The sequence below is a fragment of the Cydia fagiglandana genome, chromosome 24 (genome assembly GCF_963556715.1).
Source record: "Cydia fagiglandana chromosome 24, ilCydFagi1.1, whole genome shotgun sequence".
NCBI classification, from domain to species: Eukaryota; Metazoa; Arthropoda; class Insecta; order Lepidoptera; family Tortricidae; genus Cydia; species Cydia fagiglandana.
Window position 1 is genome coordinate 4449225 of NC_085955.1, and position 20030 is coordinate 4469254.

The following is a 20030-nucleotide window of genomic DNA, read 5'->3' on the forward strand; positions in this document are numbered from 1 at the left end:
GGGGCCGATTTTTGAAATTCGACCACTCAATTTCGTGTATTTTGTTAAATGATATCTCCACTACTAGGCGTTTAAATTCTACTAATACAATTGAAATCGAATGGTCAATACCACTAGATTCCAAATTTCGATCACTCGTATTTCAAAAATTAGCAGGGGGCCGATTTTTGAAATTCGACCACTCAATTTCGTGTATTTTGTTAAATGATATCTCCACTACTAGGCGTTTAAATTCTACTAATACAATTGAAATCGAATGGTCAATACCACTAGATTCCAAATTTCGATCACTCGTATTTCAAAAATTAGCAGTTCGCCGTTTTCCACCGATTTTCGAATGACGAAATCGAGTGATCGAAATTCAAAAATCGGCCCCCAGTTCGCCGTTTTCCACCGATTTTCGAATGACGAAATCGAGTGATCGAAATTCAAAAATCGGCCCCCTGATCGAATTAAGTGCAATTTCATTGGGTTTTTCTTTATTGATTTAAATGCCATCTAGTGAGTTTCCCTCTAACTAGTACTAATATAACTCTAGTACTAACACTGATGTGATTATGGGTTTCAAGTAATGCGACGAAATAACGCTAGATGGCGTTAACCTCAAATATACATAGTGCTGCAGATATTTTGCACTATGTCATTGAGTTTTCACTTCCTGGATTGCAACCCGTTGTTTTTCTATCTTCACCGTACTCATTGACCCCCATCTTCCAGGTGCGGTATCCTTCCAAGCAGTGGCGGTGGTCCGCAACACACACACTAATGGACTAGATGGACTGCGTGGCAGCAAGTACTGCCACCCTGGCTTGGGCGAGGCTGCGCTGCGCTGGTCGCCGCGCGTTGAGAAAGAACTTGAGACCAGGGTAAGATTCAAGGCAAAGCCGCGCTCCGTTGGTCACCGCGCGTTGAAAAAGAACTAGACTAGAGTAAGATTCAAGGCAAAACCGCGCTCCGTTGGTTACCGCGCATTGAGAAAGCACTTGAGACCAGGGTATGATTCAAAGCAAAACCGCGCTCCGTTGGTTACCGCGCATTGAGAAAGAACTAGACTAGGGTAAGATTCAAGGCAAAATCCCGCTCCGTTGGTCACCACGCGTTGAGAAAGAACTAGACTAGGGTAAGATTCAAGTCAAAACCGCGCTCCGATGGTCACCGCGCGTTGAAAAAGAACTAGACTAGGGTAAGATTCAAGTCAAAACCACGCTCCGATGGTCACCGCGCGTTGAAAAAGAACTTGAGACCAGAGTAAGATTCAAGGCAAAGCCGCGCTCCGTTGGTCACCGCGCGTTGAGAAAGAACTCGAGACCAGGGTAAGATTTAAGGCAAAACCGCGCTCCGTTGGTCTGAAACTCGAGTTAAAGAATTAAAGGACGGAAGGCAGAACTTGAGTCCATTTGAAAGTGGAAGTCAGTGAGTTCTATTTCCACCTGGGGCTGAGGCGAGGCTCATACCAATAAGTTTCTCGGAAATTTATGTTCGTAATTTAATTTTTGATACGTACTACGTCTAACTTTTCAGTGGAGGAATTTATTGCGAGGTGACCTGCATGAAAGTACTCTCTCTAAGCGGGTGTTGTGCCTGGGGACCGAAGTCCTCTCAAAGTTGTTCAGAAATAGTATTTATAGGAACTGCCGGCCTAGCCAAGGTGACAATCGCCATCGCTTCGACAACGAAAAGATTTGTGTCTCTCTATCACTCTTCCTTATAAGTGCGACAGTGATAGTTTCGTTCGCTACGGATCGTTAGCGATTGGCACATTGGCTACGCGGCCTAGCTGATACTCGGAATTCTGTAAGCGTGATGTAGAACGTGCTAACGCCATCTGTTACAATCTTGTGGCACGACGTTGCCAGTGACAGAGATGCCACAAATGTATGGTCCTCAATCCGCATTATAGGTAGTTCATTTTTTTAGCATTTTTAAGAACTTGTAAGCGATCTTGACATGTCTTTTAATTCAAAAACGCTTTTTAAAAATCAGTAACTATTACTTATGAAAGCAGAAGACTATAAATGATCGTATTAGATTCATAATTGTTACATGTTTGCCGTAACTTATTTTTAAAATGTGTTTTTCAATTAAAAGACACATCAATATTGTTTTTATTTCTAATGCTAAAAAAAACGAACTATAGACTAGCGTGCTGACTTTGGTTTGGTGAAGAAAGAAAAGTAATATATTGTTGTTTCAGGCCGCCAACACGGACCGCTGCCCAGAAGCAGACTACAAGTTCAAGACAGCCGAGGAGATGGAGGTGGCCGCTCTGAGCCACTTCTTCGGAGACTCCTGCCGCCCTGGAGCCTGGAGCGCCAACGCTACCGTTGACGCCGAACTTAGTAAGTCAATATGGGGCATTATCTATGAAAAGGGACCTTATTGTCGATGGCGCTTACGCCGCACAGCGTCGCGCGGCATTGTATTTATATCGGAACATCGTTAATAATGGCGTAAGCGCCATCGACAAGAAGGTGCCTTTTCATAGATAACGTCACGTAGTTTTAAAAAAAATTGTCAATCAATGTTTATTTGTTCTTAACTATATAAATAAACAAACAACACAATAAGGATTTCACTAAAAAACTTATTATTAATTATTTGGCTGAACGGAACCAACGTTGCCACGTCTTTTAAGATAACTACACCGACTAAGTGTGGCAGTGCCACTGTGAGCGTCATATTTTCATGGGCATTTGACATTTGTGGTGGCACTCTGTCGTTTTCCGAGTAGGTTCAGAATTATCTTGGACTGACCCAATGTACAACCGCCATCAGATATATCGGAGCGGCCGCAGTGTTCAAAAATAAATGAACACTCTAACGCCTTGGCAATAGAGGCGTGTTCAGATATCTGTGAACACTTTGGCCGCCCTATATCTGGCGGCGACAATACGTAAAATTTTTGAGGGTGACAGCGTAGAAGGAGTAAGCTAAGTCTGCATCGACTCGACTCGACAATACCGATTACGTATACTGACACTGCAAGTGCTGCAACATTATCGTTGTCAGGTCAATGCACAGTTAACTTAGACGGACTTTAATCTCTTATTTTTTTGGACAACTTGACGTCCTTTTAGTTTTATAACATCCACTAGCTTTTGCGCGCGACTTCATCTGCGTGGAATTAGTGACAGCGGCTAAAGTAGGTATAGCGCCTGGATAATGCTGATAGCAATCATTCAATTTGCGCATTACTTAGGTACTTCAATTATTAGACAATGCATTAACTCTTTCACTACCACCCCCCTTTCCACTTTCTTCAGGGATGATTTCCGACATAAAAACTATTACTATCTCCTTCTCCGGGACTCAAACTATCTCTATACCAAATTTCAACTTTCAGTTCAGCGGCTTAAGCGTGAAGAGGTAACAGACAGTCTAGACTAGAGAATTGTTTATACGACAACGGTTTCACTCACTTGAATTTTTGAAGTGAGTGAAACCGCTGTCGTATAAACAATTTAAAATATGTCTCACGAAAGTTTAATATCGATTAGACTAGAGAATAATAAGTATGGATAGTATGGATTCCAGCCGGCCTAGCCGAGATTACAATCGCTATCGCTTCGACAACGAAAAGCATTCTGTCTCTCTATCATTCTTCGTTATTAGTGTGACAGTGACAGTTGCGTTTCGATCGCTACAGAGCGTAAGCGATTGGTATCTTGGCTACGCGGCCAGGACCGGGACAAGTGGCGTACTAGAAGATAGAGGCCTATGCTCAGCAGTGGGCGATAAAGGGCTGATGATGATGATGATGATGATGGTCTTGATGATGATGATGCTAATGATGATGATGATGATGATGATGATGGTGATGGTGATGGTGCTGGTGATGGTGATGATGATGACGATGATGATTTGTTCTACAGAGCGTCGGTTCCCCTCCCTCTGCGCACTCTGCGGCCCAAACTCCTCATGTGACTACACCATCGACATGGGCATCACTGTTGCTGGAATCAACAACAACAACGCTCACGTGAAAGCCCTGGAGTGTCTCAGGACTAGTGGTGATGTCGCTTATGTGGCGTGGCAGCATGTTCGCGAGTTCTTCACAGTAAGTATCCTCAACTATACCACAGAATAAATAATAGTACTACTCGTTAGATATGAGCGCCGCGCCGGCGCGCCGCCGCCGCCGACGAAATTTTCGCGCCGCCGCCGCCGACGCTGCGCTATCGGCGTGGCATCGGCGTGACCTTGTTAGATACTAACTACTTTCAGAATCAGATTTTATCTAGTTTAGATCTTTAACGGCGCCACTCTGAATAGCTTATAGACATTTAAAAGGTAGTTTAGGTCCATATCATCATCATCTCAGCCATAAGACGTCTACTGCTGAACAAAGGCCTTCCCTTTGGACCTCCATTCGTACTGGTTGGTAGCGACCCGCATCCAGCGTCTTCCGGCGGCCTTAACAAGGTCGTCCGTCCATCTTGTGGGTGGAGGTCCATATAATTCAAAAATATCCGCGCTACTAGTCTTAGGACAACGAAATTACAAATTTTGCCAGCTGGCTAGGTAATCCGTCATTCGCCGCGAAATTAACCATTGCAAGCATGGCTGAATGTTTTTAAAATGTATAAAAAGCGGTTAATATCAGATATTAAGCATTTTCGCGTCCAAAGGAAGGGCGTCGGAAACGGCTCTCATTTAAACTTGGCCATTGTTCAAATTTCAAACTTTCCTCTCTCGAAGCTCAATCTTATGCCGCTATCTGAATCGCCAAGTTTTCGGCTCTGTTTGGAGCTCAACTTTCGGCCTCGCTTTTAAAATGTTTGGTCATTGGTTTTTGTCCGATCTTAGCTCCACTGCAGCACGGGCTTTGGCCTCGCACGAAAGCGCCTGTATGGAGATACATTTCGTAGTTTTTAACATAATGGCCTCGGTCTTTATCGGCCTTCGGACTTGCTTACACTGGACCACTAGTTCTAAGCTCTGCTCTCTTGCAGCTTGATCTTCGGCCTTGCACAGAAGCGCACCGCAATTGGCGCTCCAGACATTCGGCCGTCAGCCAAGCTCACAATTGGCATTCGATTCTAAGCTGTTTGCTTAATACCAGCAGCTCAGCCTCTGAGCCTCTGGCCTCGCATGCTCGCATGGGAAGGCGTCGGAATCAGGTCTTCGGTGTAAAGTGGAGCTCGGCCTCGAGCCTCACCTTTAGACATAAATCGGTTTTGTTGGGTTGATTTGGTTAACGAAAAAGCTTGATTTTCCTCACTTCGGCTCTTTAGAATATCGACAAGACGTTTTCCTGATGATACAGTCAATCCGCTACTGTTTACTTAGCACAAAAGATAAGGGCCTCGCAAAGATCTTCCGGCCACGGCCTCACCAAGATTAAGACTGGCTCTGATGAAGCGCGATACCGTTTATGCGAGTGTTTATACTATATAAAACTATTTTCGTACGTTTATTCAATAAATTATCCTTGAAATGGAAAAATGCACTTATTTTATAACTTTCCTACAGCAAAAAAATGTTTTTTCGGTAAAATTTCGGTTTGAATTATTTTTTCATTAATCAAAGGTGTTTCAAGGCCACGCCGCCGATTCGCCGCCGCCGCCGACCGATTTTGACCGGCGCGCCGCCGCCGGCTAAATGCCTATCGGCGCTCATATCTACTACTCGTAGATACAGAAGACTTACTCTCTAACAAAACGCGTCTGTTACGATCAGCACAGATATGGCCGCTAGGTGGCGACAGCGCCACGCGCGGCTTATGGCTTTCCCCAAAATTGGGGTCGAACGGATGTACTTTTAGCTACCTGTAGCAAAGCGACGAAATCGCGGAGTGAACCACGCCTGACTACTCTGTATCTCTAGGTACTTAAATAAAAGTAAACAAAATCTACCCTCAAATGGCTCCTTAAGCCAGTTTATCTGATCGCCAGTTTTCATCTAATTTTGTACATACCGTTAAATGGGGTGAGTAGGGTCAAAACTGAAATTCAAACCTCGATAACATTTTATTTTTACGTATGAAAACTGAATGGTGTATATAATAAGTGTTCCGGACGTTTGTATTTTAATAGTTTTTATTTTATTTTGGGTAGTTCTATTTCATAACTTTGCCGATAAAGAGGAAAAGCCACCTCACCCGTAGTGCCTCGTATTTGGGGTGAGAGGGATTTTCATACAAAGGTGATTTTGGAAGATTGTTGGATCGATTTTTTTTTATTATGCGTATTACTATAGCTCCATTTTAAATTGGAATACATTATTTTTGTAGCAGTAGCCTTAAAATCCCTTCTCACCCCCCTCTCAAACCTTCTCTCCCCATTCATAACCCACCTCTCCCCGCGAAACCTACTCACCCCGTTTTACGGTATTATCTGTGAAGTCAGGAACTGGATCTTGATATTTGCCTGTGCTTATACTCTAACTTTGATGGATTTAACTACAACGATATCCATAACTTCAGTAAAAATGGTCTCTCTTTGATTTAACTGAACAAAAAGAATTGAAATCTCATGTTTTTGCTCCTTTTTACCTCAAACGGCGCAAATATGCAGTCATTGATTCTGGTTGCATGTTTGAGCTGTTTGGAGTGGAGAACCTCGGGCTTTGGGGACCCGGAGCACATTGTATAAGGGAGCTAGCGAAGCGTCTCACTGATAAGGGTGACCAGATTACTTTCTTGCCCAGTGAATTGACATCGCCATTCAGCGCGGCAATGCCACCAGCCTTCTATACGGCTACCATCAGTTTGGCATTGACATAAACGCTATCGTGAACGTAATTTACTTTCTATATATCTCTTTCGCACTAATATGTCAGTACGAGCGAGATGCATAGAAAGTAAATTACGTTCACGATAGCGTTTATGTCCATGCCAAACTGATGGTAGCCGTACTGGGCACCCTACCATCCGGCGCCGAGCTAGCTCCCATTATTTACTTGTAAATATATGTATAATATAGTTGTTAGTTTAGTTTGAATTTTAATGTTAAGCTTATTTATTTTGTTACCGCTGTTTTGCTTTCATTTATACATGGCTACTTCCTACAGGTTCGCAACAATGACATCATTGGTAACTTCTCCCTCCTCTGCCCCAACGGTACCCTGTTAGCCCTCAACACCACAGTCCTGGCAGACACCAACGCGCCCTGTGCTTTCGTCTCGCAACACTGGAGCGCCATCGTTGCTACTTCGTAAGTGCTTGATAACCATAGACTAGGAATCCTCCGAGTTTAGATATTTCATGCAACCGATGATGCCAAAAATGCGGGAGTACCTACGCGGGACGAGGTGAGCGAACTCCCGTGCCGTGATTGGTCCGTTCAAAGACGCAGACGTTACACAAAGACACTTTCGACTCGAACATGCAATAAAATTACCGTATGCGTGGCAGAGGGGTAGCGCGACTATGCTCAGTCTGGAGGATGTTTTGTCTGTGTTGATAACTCTCTTGATACCTCCTGTTTCTCTTTAATGCTATAGTTTTTTGGAAACAACGACGGAGAACGTTCGTATTACAATTTGTCTATAGAGCATTGCGAAAGACCGACTGGCAAACATACGCCAGTTTGAGATTCTTTTGGTATACCAAATACGACCCTGGCCTTAGTTACATGAAATTTGGTAACAAAATACCATTTTCTTGTTTAGGAACCAGCAAGGCCACCTTGGCCGGAATCTTTGTTGGCCACTTGGGGGCCAATAGACATCTATTGCGTTCACATCACATGATTCTGTCAAGTGATGATAGTATCATGTGTCGATTGATAGCCGATTAAACCGTTAACCTAGTATCAAATTGTACTGGTAACCATGGTAACTCCAGGTTTACCCGGTTAACCCCGGGTTAGTAAATGGTGCAAGTGGCCATAAATGTCAAATTTTGCCGGATATGTATTCAATCATATGGAACTGGAAATGAAAAGAAATATACAAGGGAAAATATATAATATACCTAGAAGTGACATTTTTAAGGAAGGGCAAAAGATAGTTTATAAAGAAAATTAAAAAGTTAATTGGAAATCAGATTCCCTATGGGAGCGTAGGCTCGTATCCTACTGACTGCGCCATGTAACATTAGGATTTACAATTAACAACAACCATTTTTTTAATCATAGACCTTGAAACACAAAATTCATAGACAAACTAAAAATACTCTACAATTCCCAGTGCCCGAGCCAACGAGCTCCAGACCAACCTCCGCACCTGGTGGCCGGCAGGCAGCAACCCCTCGGACAACTCCTGGAGGTCCACGCTCTACTCAGTTCTGGTGCCGCAGTCCTCAACCGCGCAAGTCACCATGGAGGATACTCTGCTGTCACCCGCCAACTTTACTCAGACTAGTAAGTCTTCTTCCTTGTCGTATCCTCATGTCTGAGGGACTTGACGAATGTGGACACTTCACCAGTGCTCTCCAAGCCGCTCTGTCTTGAGCCCAGTTGCAGCCTACAATGTGGCGTTGGTCTATGATGTTATTCTGTCCGCCCAACGCGTGGCCATACGTCCACCCCTACGCTTCCTTGCCATGCGGCCAGTAATAATGAGCTTTTCTAGGCTATCTGGCCCTGTCCTGCTCAGATGGCCGAAGAAACCAAGTAGACGTTGGGAGCAAACAGTCTAGAAAGTACAAAGACCGAAGAATCCTGAAGGGAGAACTAGTTCTGAAGGAACTGACGTTTTAACTGGACCTTCCACTTACGCTGTTGAGCTACTTTTAAGAGGATCAACCCGCAGGAAGGGACTTAATGTGACGTCATTATGGTCATATTTCTTACCTCGAAGTAATAGCACAGTCTATAGTCTATACAGTCATTCGACAAAGGGGGACGGGGGGGGGGGGGGGGGGGTTCACGCGCACCCGAGCTGCATACATCGCTGTCATCGCATTCTTAGTAGCTCGGTACACGTCAAAGGCCGTCGGACCACTGTTACTTTTTATATTGTGGTAATAGCCTCAATGCTACGTTAGTTTGCATTTATAGTAACGTTTTGTCTTTTCCTCCAGACCAATAAGTTATAAATATGGTATAAAAGAACATTTCTTAGCCTTCATCCTTCATCTTCAGTTGTGTCACTTGTGTCTACGTTCTATTTCGTTCGGAAAATTTAGCGTAACGGCTTGGCAGTAGTTATGTTCGTCACTTTCTATCCCACGGTGTTAAAAAGTGACCGTTATTTTATCACGTGGATAAAGATGGATAAAGCTATGCACAATAGGTAAGCAGGTGTTTCCTTCATATGCGGTAGTGCGAGATCAACTCCGCGGAACACTCTGGCACTCTATGAAAACCGCAACTCATCACAAAAACGAAAACATGCAAACCTCGAAGAAATAACCTTAACTTTGTTACATTTCACGACTGAATTGGATTTGGCTTTGACGACTGGTCTGGCCTAGTGGGTAGTGACCCTGCCTGTTAAGCCGAGGGTCCTGGGTTCGAATCCCAGTAAAGGCATTTATTTGCTCCTGAGTCATGGTTATTTTCTATGTATTTTTTAAGTATTTATATTGTTGTCTGAGTAGGCCACAACACAAGCCTTCTTGAGCTTACTGTGAGACTTAGTCAATCTGTGTAAGAATGTCCTATAGTATTTATTTACTATTTATATTTCAGGCCGCCCGCTAACTAGCATCGACAGCGCAACATCCTGCGTGCCTCCTCGCGTGTGGTGCACCGTCACAGCTCAGGAGCTAGCCAAGTGCAGCTGGGTGCGAGCGGCCGCTTACAGCCTGGGGATCAAGGTTTGTGAACCACTTTGTTCCACAGGCCGCCCGCTAACTAGCATCGACAGCGCAACGTCATGCGTGCCTCCTCGCGTGTGGTGCACCGTCACAGCTCAGGAGCTACCCAAGTGCAGCTGGGTGCGAGCGGCCGCTTACAGCCTGGGGATCAAGGTTTGTGAACCACTTTGTTCCACAGGCCGCCCGCTAACTAGCATCGACAGCGCAACGTCATGCGTGCCTCCTCGCGTGTGGTGCACCGTCACAGCTCAGGAGCTACCCAAGTGCAGCTGGGTGCGAGCGGCCGCTTACAGCCTGGGGATCAAGGTTTGTGAACCACTTTGTTTCGCAGGCCGCTCGCTAACTAGCATCGACAGCGCCACTTACTGCGTGCCTCCTCGCGTGTGGTGCACCGTCACGGCTCAGGAGCTAGCCAAGTGCAGCTGGGTGCGAGCGGCCGCTTACAGCCTGGGGATCAAGGTTTGTGAACCACTTTGTTCCGCAGGCCGCTCGCTAACTAGCATCGACAGCGCCACTTCCTGCGTGCCTCCTCGCGTGTGGTGCACCGTCACGGCTCAGGAGCTAGCCAAGTGCAGCTGGGTGCGAGCGGCCGCTTACAGCCTGGGGATCAAGGTTTGTGAACCACTTTGTTCCGCAGGCCGCTCGCTAACTAGCATCGACAGCGCCACTTCCTGCGTGCCTCCTCGCGTGTGGTGCACCGTCACGGCTCAGGAGCTAGCCAAGTGCAGCTGGGTGCGAGCGGCCGCTTACAGCCTGGGGATCAAGGTTTGTGAACCACTTTGTTCCGCAGGCCGCTCGCTAACTAGCATCGACAGCGCCACTTCCTGCGTGCCTCCTCGCGTGTGGTGCACCGTCACGGCTCAGGAGCTAGCCAAGTGCAGCTGGGTGCGAGCGGCCGCTTACAGCCTGGGGATCAAGGTTTGTGAACCACTTTGTTCCGCAGGCCGCTCGCTAACTAGCATCGACAGCGCCACTTCCTGCGTGCCTCCTCGCGTGTGGTGCACCGTCACGGCTCAGGAGCTAGCCAAGTGCAGCTGGGTGCGAGCGGCCGCTTACAGCCTGGGGATCAAGGTTTGTGAACCACTTTGTTCCGCAGGCCGCTCGCTAACTAGCATCGACAGCGCCAGTTCCTGCGTGCCTCCTCGCGTGTGGTGCACCGTCACGGCTCAGGAGCTAGCCAAGTGCAGCTGGGTGCGAGCGGCCGCTTACAGCCTGGGGATCAAGGTTTGTGAACCACTTTGTTCCACAGGCCGCCCGCTAACTAGCATCGACAGCGCAACGTCATGCGTGCCTCCTCGCGTGTGGTGCACCGTCACAGCTCAGGAGCTAGCCAAGTGCAGCTGGGTGCGAGCGGCCGCTTACAGCCTGGGAATCAAGGTGAACCACTTTACTTGAATAACCTGTTCCGTTTCACGTAGAGTAGGAAACGAAATATCACCCTAAAATCCTCCTTTTCACTCCATCCGTCGCATCTTACACACGCCGGATATCAATTCGTTTCTCAGAGGTGATAATTACCATCAGTTGGTATTTGTAACATAACTAATGTTATAAGGAAAACATCAAAAAATAAATCTGGGTTGAAAAATGAGAGAACAGTCACTTTCACTGGCCTTAAAGTATGATTTACGCTAACACAATACCGGGCCGGTGCTGGGCCGTTTCTTTTTCTATGGAAAGTACCACGTGTTCATCGATCAGACGTTATAAAAATGTCATATCGGACGCCTCGGCCCGGGCCCGGTCCGGTCTAGCGTGAGTCATCCTTTAGACCAGGGGTATATATTAACAAAGTACGGCCCGCGTCACCTCCGTTAACTACTATGTGGCCCTTGGCTGCTAAAAGGTTGCCGACCGCTGCTTTAGACGAAAACGCCATTTTGCTCGTCCCTGTGCAAACTCACGTCAGCTTTCGCCGACGCCGAGCTCACGAAGATATACTTTCACTCTATTCATCACCCATCGATAAGTTAATAGGATCAACTACAGTTAGTTGACTCAAGTATGCTCTTCTGTCCAATCTTTTCCCATCATTTCGAAAAATATCCACGCACAACGGCCTAGCCAAGGTGACAATCGCTTTGTGTCTCCCTATCACTCTTCCATAATAGTGTAACAGTCACAGTTGCGTTTCGTTCGCTACGGAGCGTAAGCGATTGGCATGTTGTCTTCGGGGTCTTATAATGTAAATCTGCTTAATAAAAACGTTTGTTTCCAGCCATCTATCTCATGCGTGCAACGTTCCGACACCTTCCAATGCCTGCGAGATGTTCAAGACCGCAACGTTGATTTTATAGCCACTGCTTCCAACTATGGATACCTCGCTAGACAGTAAGTGTAAATAGATTTATACCAAGAAAAGTTTGCAGTGATTTTGAAACCCATACAGTGCAAGTGTTACTTCATCATCATCATCATCATTTCAGCCTTTATACGTCCCACTGCTGAGCACAGGCCTCCTCTCGAGCGCGAGAGGGCTTGGGCTATAGTCCCCACGCTAGCCCAATGCGGATTGGGGACTTCACATACACCTTTGAATTTGTTCGCAGATGTATGCAGGTTTCCTCACGATGTTTTCCTTCACCGAAAAGCGACTGGTAAATATCAAATGATATTTCGTACATAAGTTCCGAAAAACTCATTGGTACGAGCCGGGGTTTGAACCCGCGACCTCCGGATTGCAAGTCGCACGCTCTTACCGCTAGGCCACCAGCGCTCTACTGTGCTCTCTAAGTGTTACTTATACGTCATAATTCCATAGAAGATTGACGTTTAAAATAATACTGGCACTGCGTGGGCTATCAAAATCGCTGCAGACTTTTTTCGAAGATCGACTATCATCTACATTACCTTGGTAATACGTATGTAGATTAGATACGATGGTGGATGACATCGTACAGTAAATGCTCTAAGCGTAAATTACCTACTTATAATAATATTCGAGTAAAGTCCGGATTTGTCCAGCTGTCAAATATCGCGTCCACGTCAAATCAACAGTTGATTTTATTGCATGTTGATTCTATCAAGTGTTGGTTCGATCTACTGAGGATAATCATTCGGTACAACCAAAACTCAACTCTAACTCGGGGTGGTTCAGTTTGGTTTGGTTGTCACCTACTGTGGATTGCTAATGTCACATTTTGTCATTGTACGTATCCGAGAATGATTTTTCCCACATCAACAGGAGATCAACGCGATACATCAAACGTCGCTTGTCGAATATTGGTCCTAGTTAATGTGATAATGTGTGTTTTATATACCGACCGCTAAAAAAATTAGTCCTCGCCTGCGCGGTACGCGGGCGACGGGGTAGGACGACTAAAGGCGGCGGGGAAGGTGCGGGCGGCAGACGTACGGCGCCCGCATCTTTCCCGCCGCCATTAGTCGTCCTACCCCGCCGCCCGCGTACCGCGCAGGCGAGGGCTCATTTAAGTGGTCGGACTATACTTAATTGTTTTGTGGTAATCTTACAGACACTTCAGCCTAACACCAGTGAAGCTCGTTCAGAACCTGCACTCCGACCCCAACTCTTTCTCACGAGTGGTAGCTTTAGTGAGAAACAACTCGGACATCACCCGCTTCGAGAACCTTCGCGGCAGGAAGGCCTGCTTCCCCGAATATGGAGGCATCTGTAAGTAGATCAAAGAAATCCTATCAAAGACAGTTTGCCTGACGATTGTAGCTATAGTGAGAAACGGCAGGCCTGACGCAACTGTCACTGTCACACTAATATGGAAGAGCGATAGAGAGATACAAAGCTATTCGATGGCGAAGCGCAAGCGACTGTAACCTTGGCTAGATGTCGACTACAAAAATAATAGTCGTTTCTGTACCAAAACTGATGTATGGAGTGAGCACCTGAGCACTAAGGGCCACCCCACATTTAGCCCGCTCGAAAATTGAACGTATATGTTACATTAATATGCAAATTATAAATGTCTTTGTTTGCAGGTAAGTATTTCTGTGTACTTTTGAATAAAATGTTGTTTATTTCAGCCTACGTGGCGTTCGTGCGCACTGCGCAAGTGCTCGGCGTGCTGGACGACAAAGAATGCGACTACGCCAAGGCTGTGGGGGAATTCTTCGAGGGCGCCTGCGCCCCCGGCGCCCAGGATGCCTCGCACGCCCTAGGCCAGTCGGTGAGTAGCCTTCGGGCTGATTCGCACGAGCGCTTTTACAACGCGCGTTAAAAAACGTTTTTCAATTAAAATTCATGTCAAGATCGCTTACCTTCTTTCTAATGCTAAAAAACGAACTATAGTTACTTGCCATTTTTCTCACGCCGGACATCCGGACATTTATATCGACAAATGAGTGCTTGGTTTTAAGAATTGTATTAAGATGTGTCCTTTTTATTTCAGACCTACAACGTTACAAATCTCTGCACTCTTTGCAAGGCTCCTAACGCCGCTAGCAACTGTAAGTTTTTATTTTTTTACTTTACTCATTTTTCTTTTGTTGTGTTTTCGCGCGCGACTCTCGACATCTTGCGCGACTTCAAGTATGGACTCGCCCGCAAGAACCATTGCTATACTGAAAATCGTAAGCCTCCATTCGCACGGGAGCTTTTTCAACGCGCGTTAAAAAAGTGTTTGAATGACACAAATGGATAACCATGTATTCACACGACAGCGGTGGCGCTTTTTATCAAGCGTTGTTGGATTTTTGACTTTAATTAAGCCTTGGTCGTTAAATCGAATTTAGAGTGCGGATAGATTCAAGCGCTTTTTTAACGCGCGTTGAAAAAGCTGTCGATGTCGTGCGAATGGGGGCTAATTCAAGACCAGAAAAAGTAAGAAAATGTTGCCACTGCATTAATTTGTTTGTAAAATAGTAAATTCCTTTTTAATAAGTAAACACGCTAAGATTATTTATTTATTTATTTATTTATTTATTGGTAATTTTACTCCTACGATTTAAAAAAAGTACTTTTATTTACTTATTTTTACATAAATACAAGACGCTCTAGTAAAAAGTGGCAACATTGTCTTACTTTGGTCGTGAATTACGATTTTCAGCTTAGGCTGTCTTACCCCGGCTACACACGTTAACCAAGGGCCCAACCTTTTCTGTTCTCTTTCACGACGCAGCAACTAGTATCATTTCTCTCACCTCGCTCTTTTAAAATGCCGTTTGTCAAAAAAGGACAACCATACTGTTGACAAGGCGGACTTCAAATCAAGTGTTGCCTTTCTTGATGCGCCCACCCTGTGTATGTGTGCGTAAAAGCATATATGTGTGCTCTTTTAGGGATGTGAAAAGTCGATTTTAATCATGTTATATATCGATAAACGCTACACAGCGGAACGAAATAGCGATTAATTGAAGCTTCAATATCTTCGTTAAACATAAACATTATTGAAATGCTAATGGATAATGAATATATTATAATATAATAATATAATTCAATTATTGCGGAACACCTATTTTAGGAGGTATTTATGTATTTTAATTAAATATCTGAACTTTCCCTTGGTTCCCTGCTGGGGCGTGACTATAAAATTGTGTTCTGATAACCACAATAAAGAATAAAAGCGTTTTTGGTCATTTTAGGTATCGTTAAGCCTTTGAAGTAAAATTAAAATTGCAAGAAATGTCGATAGTTTATCGATATGACTTTATCGACATGGCTACAGCAACGTGGGCCTCATTGTTAATCGTACACTAAACAAAAGTGGCAACAGTGACAGCTCGCTGAGACTACGTCTATATATATATTATGTCTATGACGTTAACTATAAATCGTAGCGATTAAACTGTGCAGTCCGATTTGCGCAATTTTATCTACCGTGTGTATGACAAATCGTTGTCGATTATCGTAACGATTTGTCATACACACGGTAGATAAAACTGCGCAAATCAGACTGCACAGATAAATCGCTACGATTTATAGTTACGTATGTAGCCGGCATTATGCATCAACAATTTGTACTAATGTTTTTTTTTATGTAGTTACATGCGGTTGGGACCACTCTAACAACCTGTACTTTGGCAACAACGGCTCGTTGTCTTGCTTGGCTAACAACGACGCGGACGTCATCTTCGTGGATACCACCAATATTACTGGTAACTATCACTGAGACCAAGACCCTAACGTTTTCTGTTCTCTTTGACGGCGCAGCAACTGCCGTTTGTCAAAAAAGGACAACCATACTGTTGACAACATGAACTTCAAATCAAAGTGTTGCCTTTTTTGGTGCATCCAGGCTGTGTATGTGTGCGTAAAAACGTGTATGTGTGCTCTTTTAGAAATGTGAAAAGTCGATTTTAATCATGTTATATATCGATAAACGCTACACAGTGGAACGAAATAGCTATTAATTGAAGCTTCAATATCTTTGTTAAACATATACATAACTGAAATGCTAATTAATAATAAATATATTAGAATATAATAAAATAATTCATTTATTGCGGAACATATATTTTAGTAGGTATTTATGTATTTTAATTAAATATCTGAACTTTCCCTTGGTTCCCTGCTGGGGCGTGACGATAAAATTGTGATCTGATAACCACAATAAAGAATAAAAGCGTTTTTGTTCATTTTAGGTATCGTTAAACCTTTTAAGTAAAATTAAAATTGCAAGAAATGTCGATAGTTTATCGATATGACTTTATCGACATGGCTACAGCAAGGTGGCGTTAAATTGTTAATCGTACACTAAACAAAAGTGGCAACAGTGACAGCTCGCTGAGACGTCATCTAAGTATATTATTATATCTATGACTGAGACCGTGCAAGTGCACAGAAGGTAGCTAAGGTGCACGTGCATATCTACGCACCTGCCTAGTTACTTTTCCTAGAGTTAGTTAGACTTAAGAAAAGACCGCAGCGATTTTTATAGCCCACGCTGGCCCACGCAGTGCAAGTGTTTTTTATACGTCATAAACATAGAAGTTTGGCGTTTAAAATAACACGTGCACTATCAAAATCGCTGCAGACTTTTCTTGGTCTAACCCTAGCCACTTTTCCATTCATACCAGTTCTCGCTTTTATACCTCTCGTAAGTCAGCAGCAGAAGTTGCTAAGCGGGCGAGGTGTTCAAAATTACCTTGACACGCTCTTATTATCTTAACAATAAAGTCGCGTCAAGATCATTTTGAACACCTGGCCCGCTTAGCAACTTCTGCTGACTGTACTTGCATAACCTAACAGTTTAAAGCAAAGTAGTCTTTGTTTTTGTAACCGCTCTGTGGTTTGGCAGAAGAATGTATTGTATCTAGATGTAAGTAGGTAAGCTTGTGAATAAACGCTTTATTTATTTATTATTTTTTATTTATTTTTTCGTTTATAATTTATTAGCATTACGAAGTAAAATTGTTCCGCCATTTAATTTTATTGAAACGGAAAACTTACATAGTGTTCGGCGTAACATTAGATATAATAACCCCCTGTAGCGCTACTGTCAATAGTGCTGCCATCTCTATTTCTAACCCGTAACCTCCACAGATTACCTGGCCGCACTGAACCTGCAAGGCTCCCAGTTCCGCGCGCTCTGCAGTAACAATACCTTGGCCCTCCAGAACGGAGTCAATGTGGATGATAACTGCTTGCTGGCTTATGTTGTGGACTCCGAGGTTTTGACTAGAAGGTAAAACTTATGAAGATTTTAGTTCAAACTGGACTTTCTGTCTAGGCTAGGCTATTCCGTTGAGATTTGGCTTAAGCATCCAGGTCTATTCCCAAAAAAATCAAAATGTAGCTATTAACCGACGGAAATTTACAGAATTAAATGCAAAATGAGCGTAAACGTCACTAAAGAGTGGCAGACAGCGATTCAAAATTCGAAATAAAGTATAAATGGAAACCAAAACCGTGATCTTTCCTTTGTTTCAAAGCATTATGCCATCGTTAAAAGGCATCTCTGTAGTACAAAGTTCATTTAGGTAACTTGTTTTTTTATAAAGCGCTACTCTGAGATACCTTAAGGAGATTATGGGCAGCAAATGCGGATACTCACGGAAGCAAATAGAGTTGACAATATTAAGTAGTGAGAATACACCTACAGCCTCGTAAGGTTCACGTTCCTTATATACTTATGAAATTAAAATCATTTTCAATCGGAATAAAGTTGCATTTGTTTTATTTCGGTCAATTTTTAACCAAACCAAAATTAACTCTATATCCTACACTATAAGCTCAAATTTCTCTGGCATGTTTTGGATTCCTTGTGTGGCTGGGCCTTAGGGCTTTGAAGGCGAAGTGTCCCTAGTGTAGTTTTCTCATTTAAGGGCTACTCTTAAACGCCCTGCGCGGCCGATGAAGCCCACAAACCACACACATATCACGCACCCACCGCCACTGAGGCCAGTCTTTGTGTACGTATTTATTTAATATTAATATTGTAGCGCCTTTTAGATGTCGCTTGTACTAAGATTGATCTATTGTGGCAGCGATTTTGTGGTTGTGGCTTCCCATTGATTCTAGGAATTTTTGGACTGTAATGTATTGTATCTGGGTCTGGTAATAATCATATAACTGACTAATCGATATTACCTATATATTAAAGATTAATAACTAACCGAGACCTAGAAACACATACTATGAAGTAGCATTAGTTATTCTTTGGATGAAACCATAACATTCTTATTAACATCATCTTTGCTAGAGTTTGTCTAAACTAACTCTGCGCCGACATGAAAAATGAAACCGAAGCAGGATCACTAGAAACGTCATATTTTCATAGAAAAAGAGTTCGCTTAGATAGACTCTAGAAAATTATTAGGTACATATAGTCAATGGTAATAAAATACGGGATAAGTACGTCATACTTTCATAGATTTTAATCTTTTTGGTGGCACTTTCACACTCTATACAAGGTTAGCTTAGTACAGTCACCTGCAATAGTATGTTACTTTTCTAAGGTCGCAAAAATATCTGACACGCTCTTATGACTCTACAAATAAGATCGTATCAGATATTTTTACGGCCTTTGTTGTGTAACATATTACTACAGGTGATTGTACAGCCCTATTGTTTTAGTCTTAAAAACCAATTTTGTAGTAGAAAGGTGCCAAATAGCCATTTTGGAAAATGTAGGCAGAAAGATTCGATCTCCTGTACAAAATTAATATTTCGCGTTTCTTACTGACAGATATAGATTTGCTAGACTATATATATTGACATGGTTAACGACTATTAATTACTATTTTAGACAAGACGAAGCCTACAACAGTATCAGCGCTCTCCTTGACACCCTTGAAAAGTACTTCGGCTACGCCGCCTCATCAGGCACCCAGCATGTCAACATGGAGATCTTCTCCAGCTTCGATGGCACCCGCGACTTGCTCTTCAAGAACACCGCTGTTGGCTTCTCAGAACCCACCAGAGCTACTACTAACCAGCCTGCTAAGAACTACATTGAGCTGTTCAGCCATTTGCAAGCCTGTACTGGTGCTGGCAGCAACATTCCGGTCCCTGGATTGGCTAACAGGAGTTTCTATTCCATTTTGACTCTGGTTTTGTCTGCGCTGCTTACGCGTTTCATTGTTTATTAAGCTGTCAGGTCAGTTAGTCTATAAGGGGTTATTGCAACTATTTTTGTCGGCCCTCTGATGAGAGGGACAGAGTTTATGTTGTTTCCCTGTCCCTCTCAGCAGCAGGATAGAAGAAAGTGTCTGAGGAAAGGATAGGTAATAATCCCAATAATAGTCTATTGGCTATTCATGGAAATAGCGTCAAGTATTCTACAGACTTCTACTGCAGTCTGCATTACATTAGGTACTTACAATTGCACAAACCAAATTTTCTGATTATAAATTGATGAGATTTTCTGCACGATGCCAGAAATCGAAGATCGGCATGGCAAATATGGATATAGACTTACATAATCCACTGGACATTTGCCGAGTCAATAGTAGTGGTACTAAGACACACCAAGCTACGTTCTGTGAGCGTCAGTGCAACTGAAAATTCTTGAGTTGCGTTTCAATAAAATGTATTTTAGATTGATTTAGAGGTCTAGTTACGTAGTCTGGTTTGTTTTAGTTAAAGATTAGGTAGGTACAATGATTTATTTTCATTTTAGTGAGTTTTGATCTAATCAAAAGTCGGTAAACTATGGAATGCGACTAATTTTTTTTCTTTTACCTTTTTTATGTGCAATCACAGATACCTAGAACAAATTATTTTGTTAATTTAATTGTTCAATTAAGATTTTACACATTTACAGGGAATATGTATATCAAACATATGTATAATGTTACTTTAATAACAGCTAAAGGGGGTTAAAACTCCCAATGGCTCTATTTTTTTGTAAACTAAATGGCCCACAGTGCTTTGATTTTTTTTATGTCACATTTTTTGTCCATACTGACTTATCAC

The 20030-nt window shown here is 43.4% G+C and overlaps 1 protein-coding gene across 1 annotated transcript; it reads left to right on the plus strand.

The window, feature by feature from the left end:
- The first annotated feature begins 1264 nt into the window (after positions 1-1264).
- Positions 1265-19362, plus strand: LOC134676535 (transferrin-like). Its single transcript, XM_063534923.1, has 14 exons — positions 1265-1313; positions 2195-2339; positions 3873-4057; positions 7012-7154; positions 8131-8303; positions 9576-9703; positions 11922-12034; positions 13177-13334; positions 13700-13842; positions 14065-14122; positions 15656-15769; positions 17157-17298; positions 17939-18025; positions 18862-19362. The coding sequence occupies exons 2-14, from the start codon at positions 2252-2254 to the stop codon at positions 19202-19204; spliced, it is 1875 nt and encodes a 624-aa protein (XP_063390993.1). The 5' UTR covers positions 1265-1313; positions 2195-2251; the 3' UTR covers positions 19205-19362.
- The last annotated feature ends 668 nt before the right edge of the window (positions 19363-20030 follow it).

Excerpts from the sequence above, each read along its gene's own strand:
- LOC134676535 (XM_063534923.1), top strand. The coding sequence starts at position 2,252 with ATGGAGGTGGCCGCTCTGAGCCACTTCTTCGGAGACTCCTGCCGCCCT. Across the intron at positions 7,155-8,130 it reads AGCGCCATCGTTGCTACTTC|TGCCCGAGCCAACGAGCTCC; the intron begins GTAAGTGCTTGA and ends TACAATTCCCAG. Across the intron at positions 13,843-14,064 it reads CGCACGCCCTAGGCCAGTCG|ACCTACAACGTTACAAATCT; the intron begins GTGAGTAGCCTT and ends TTTTTATTTCAG.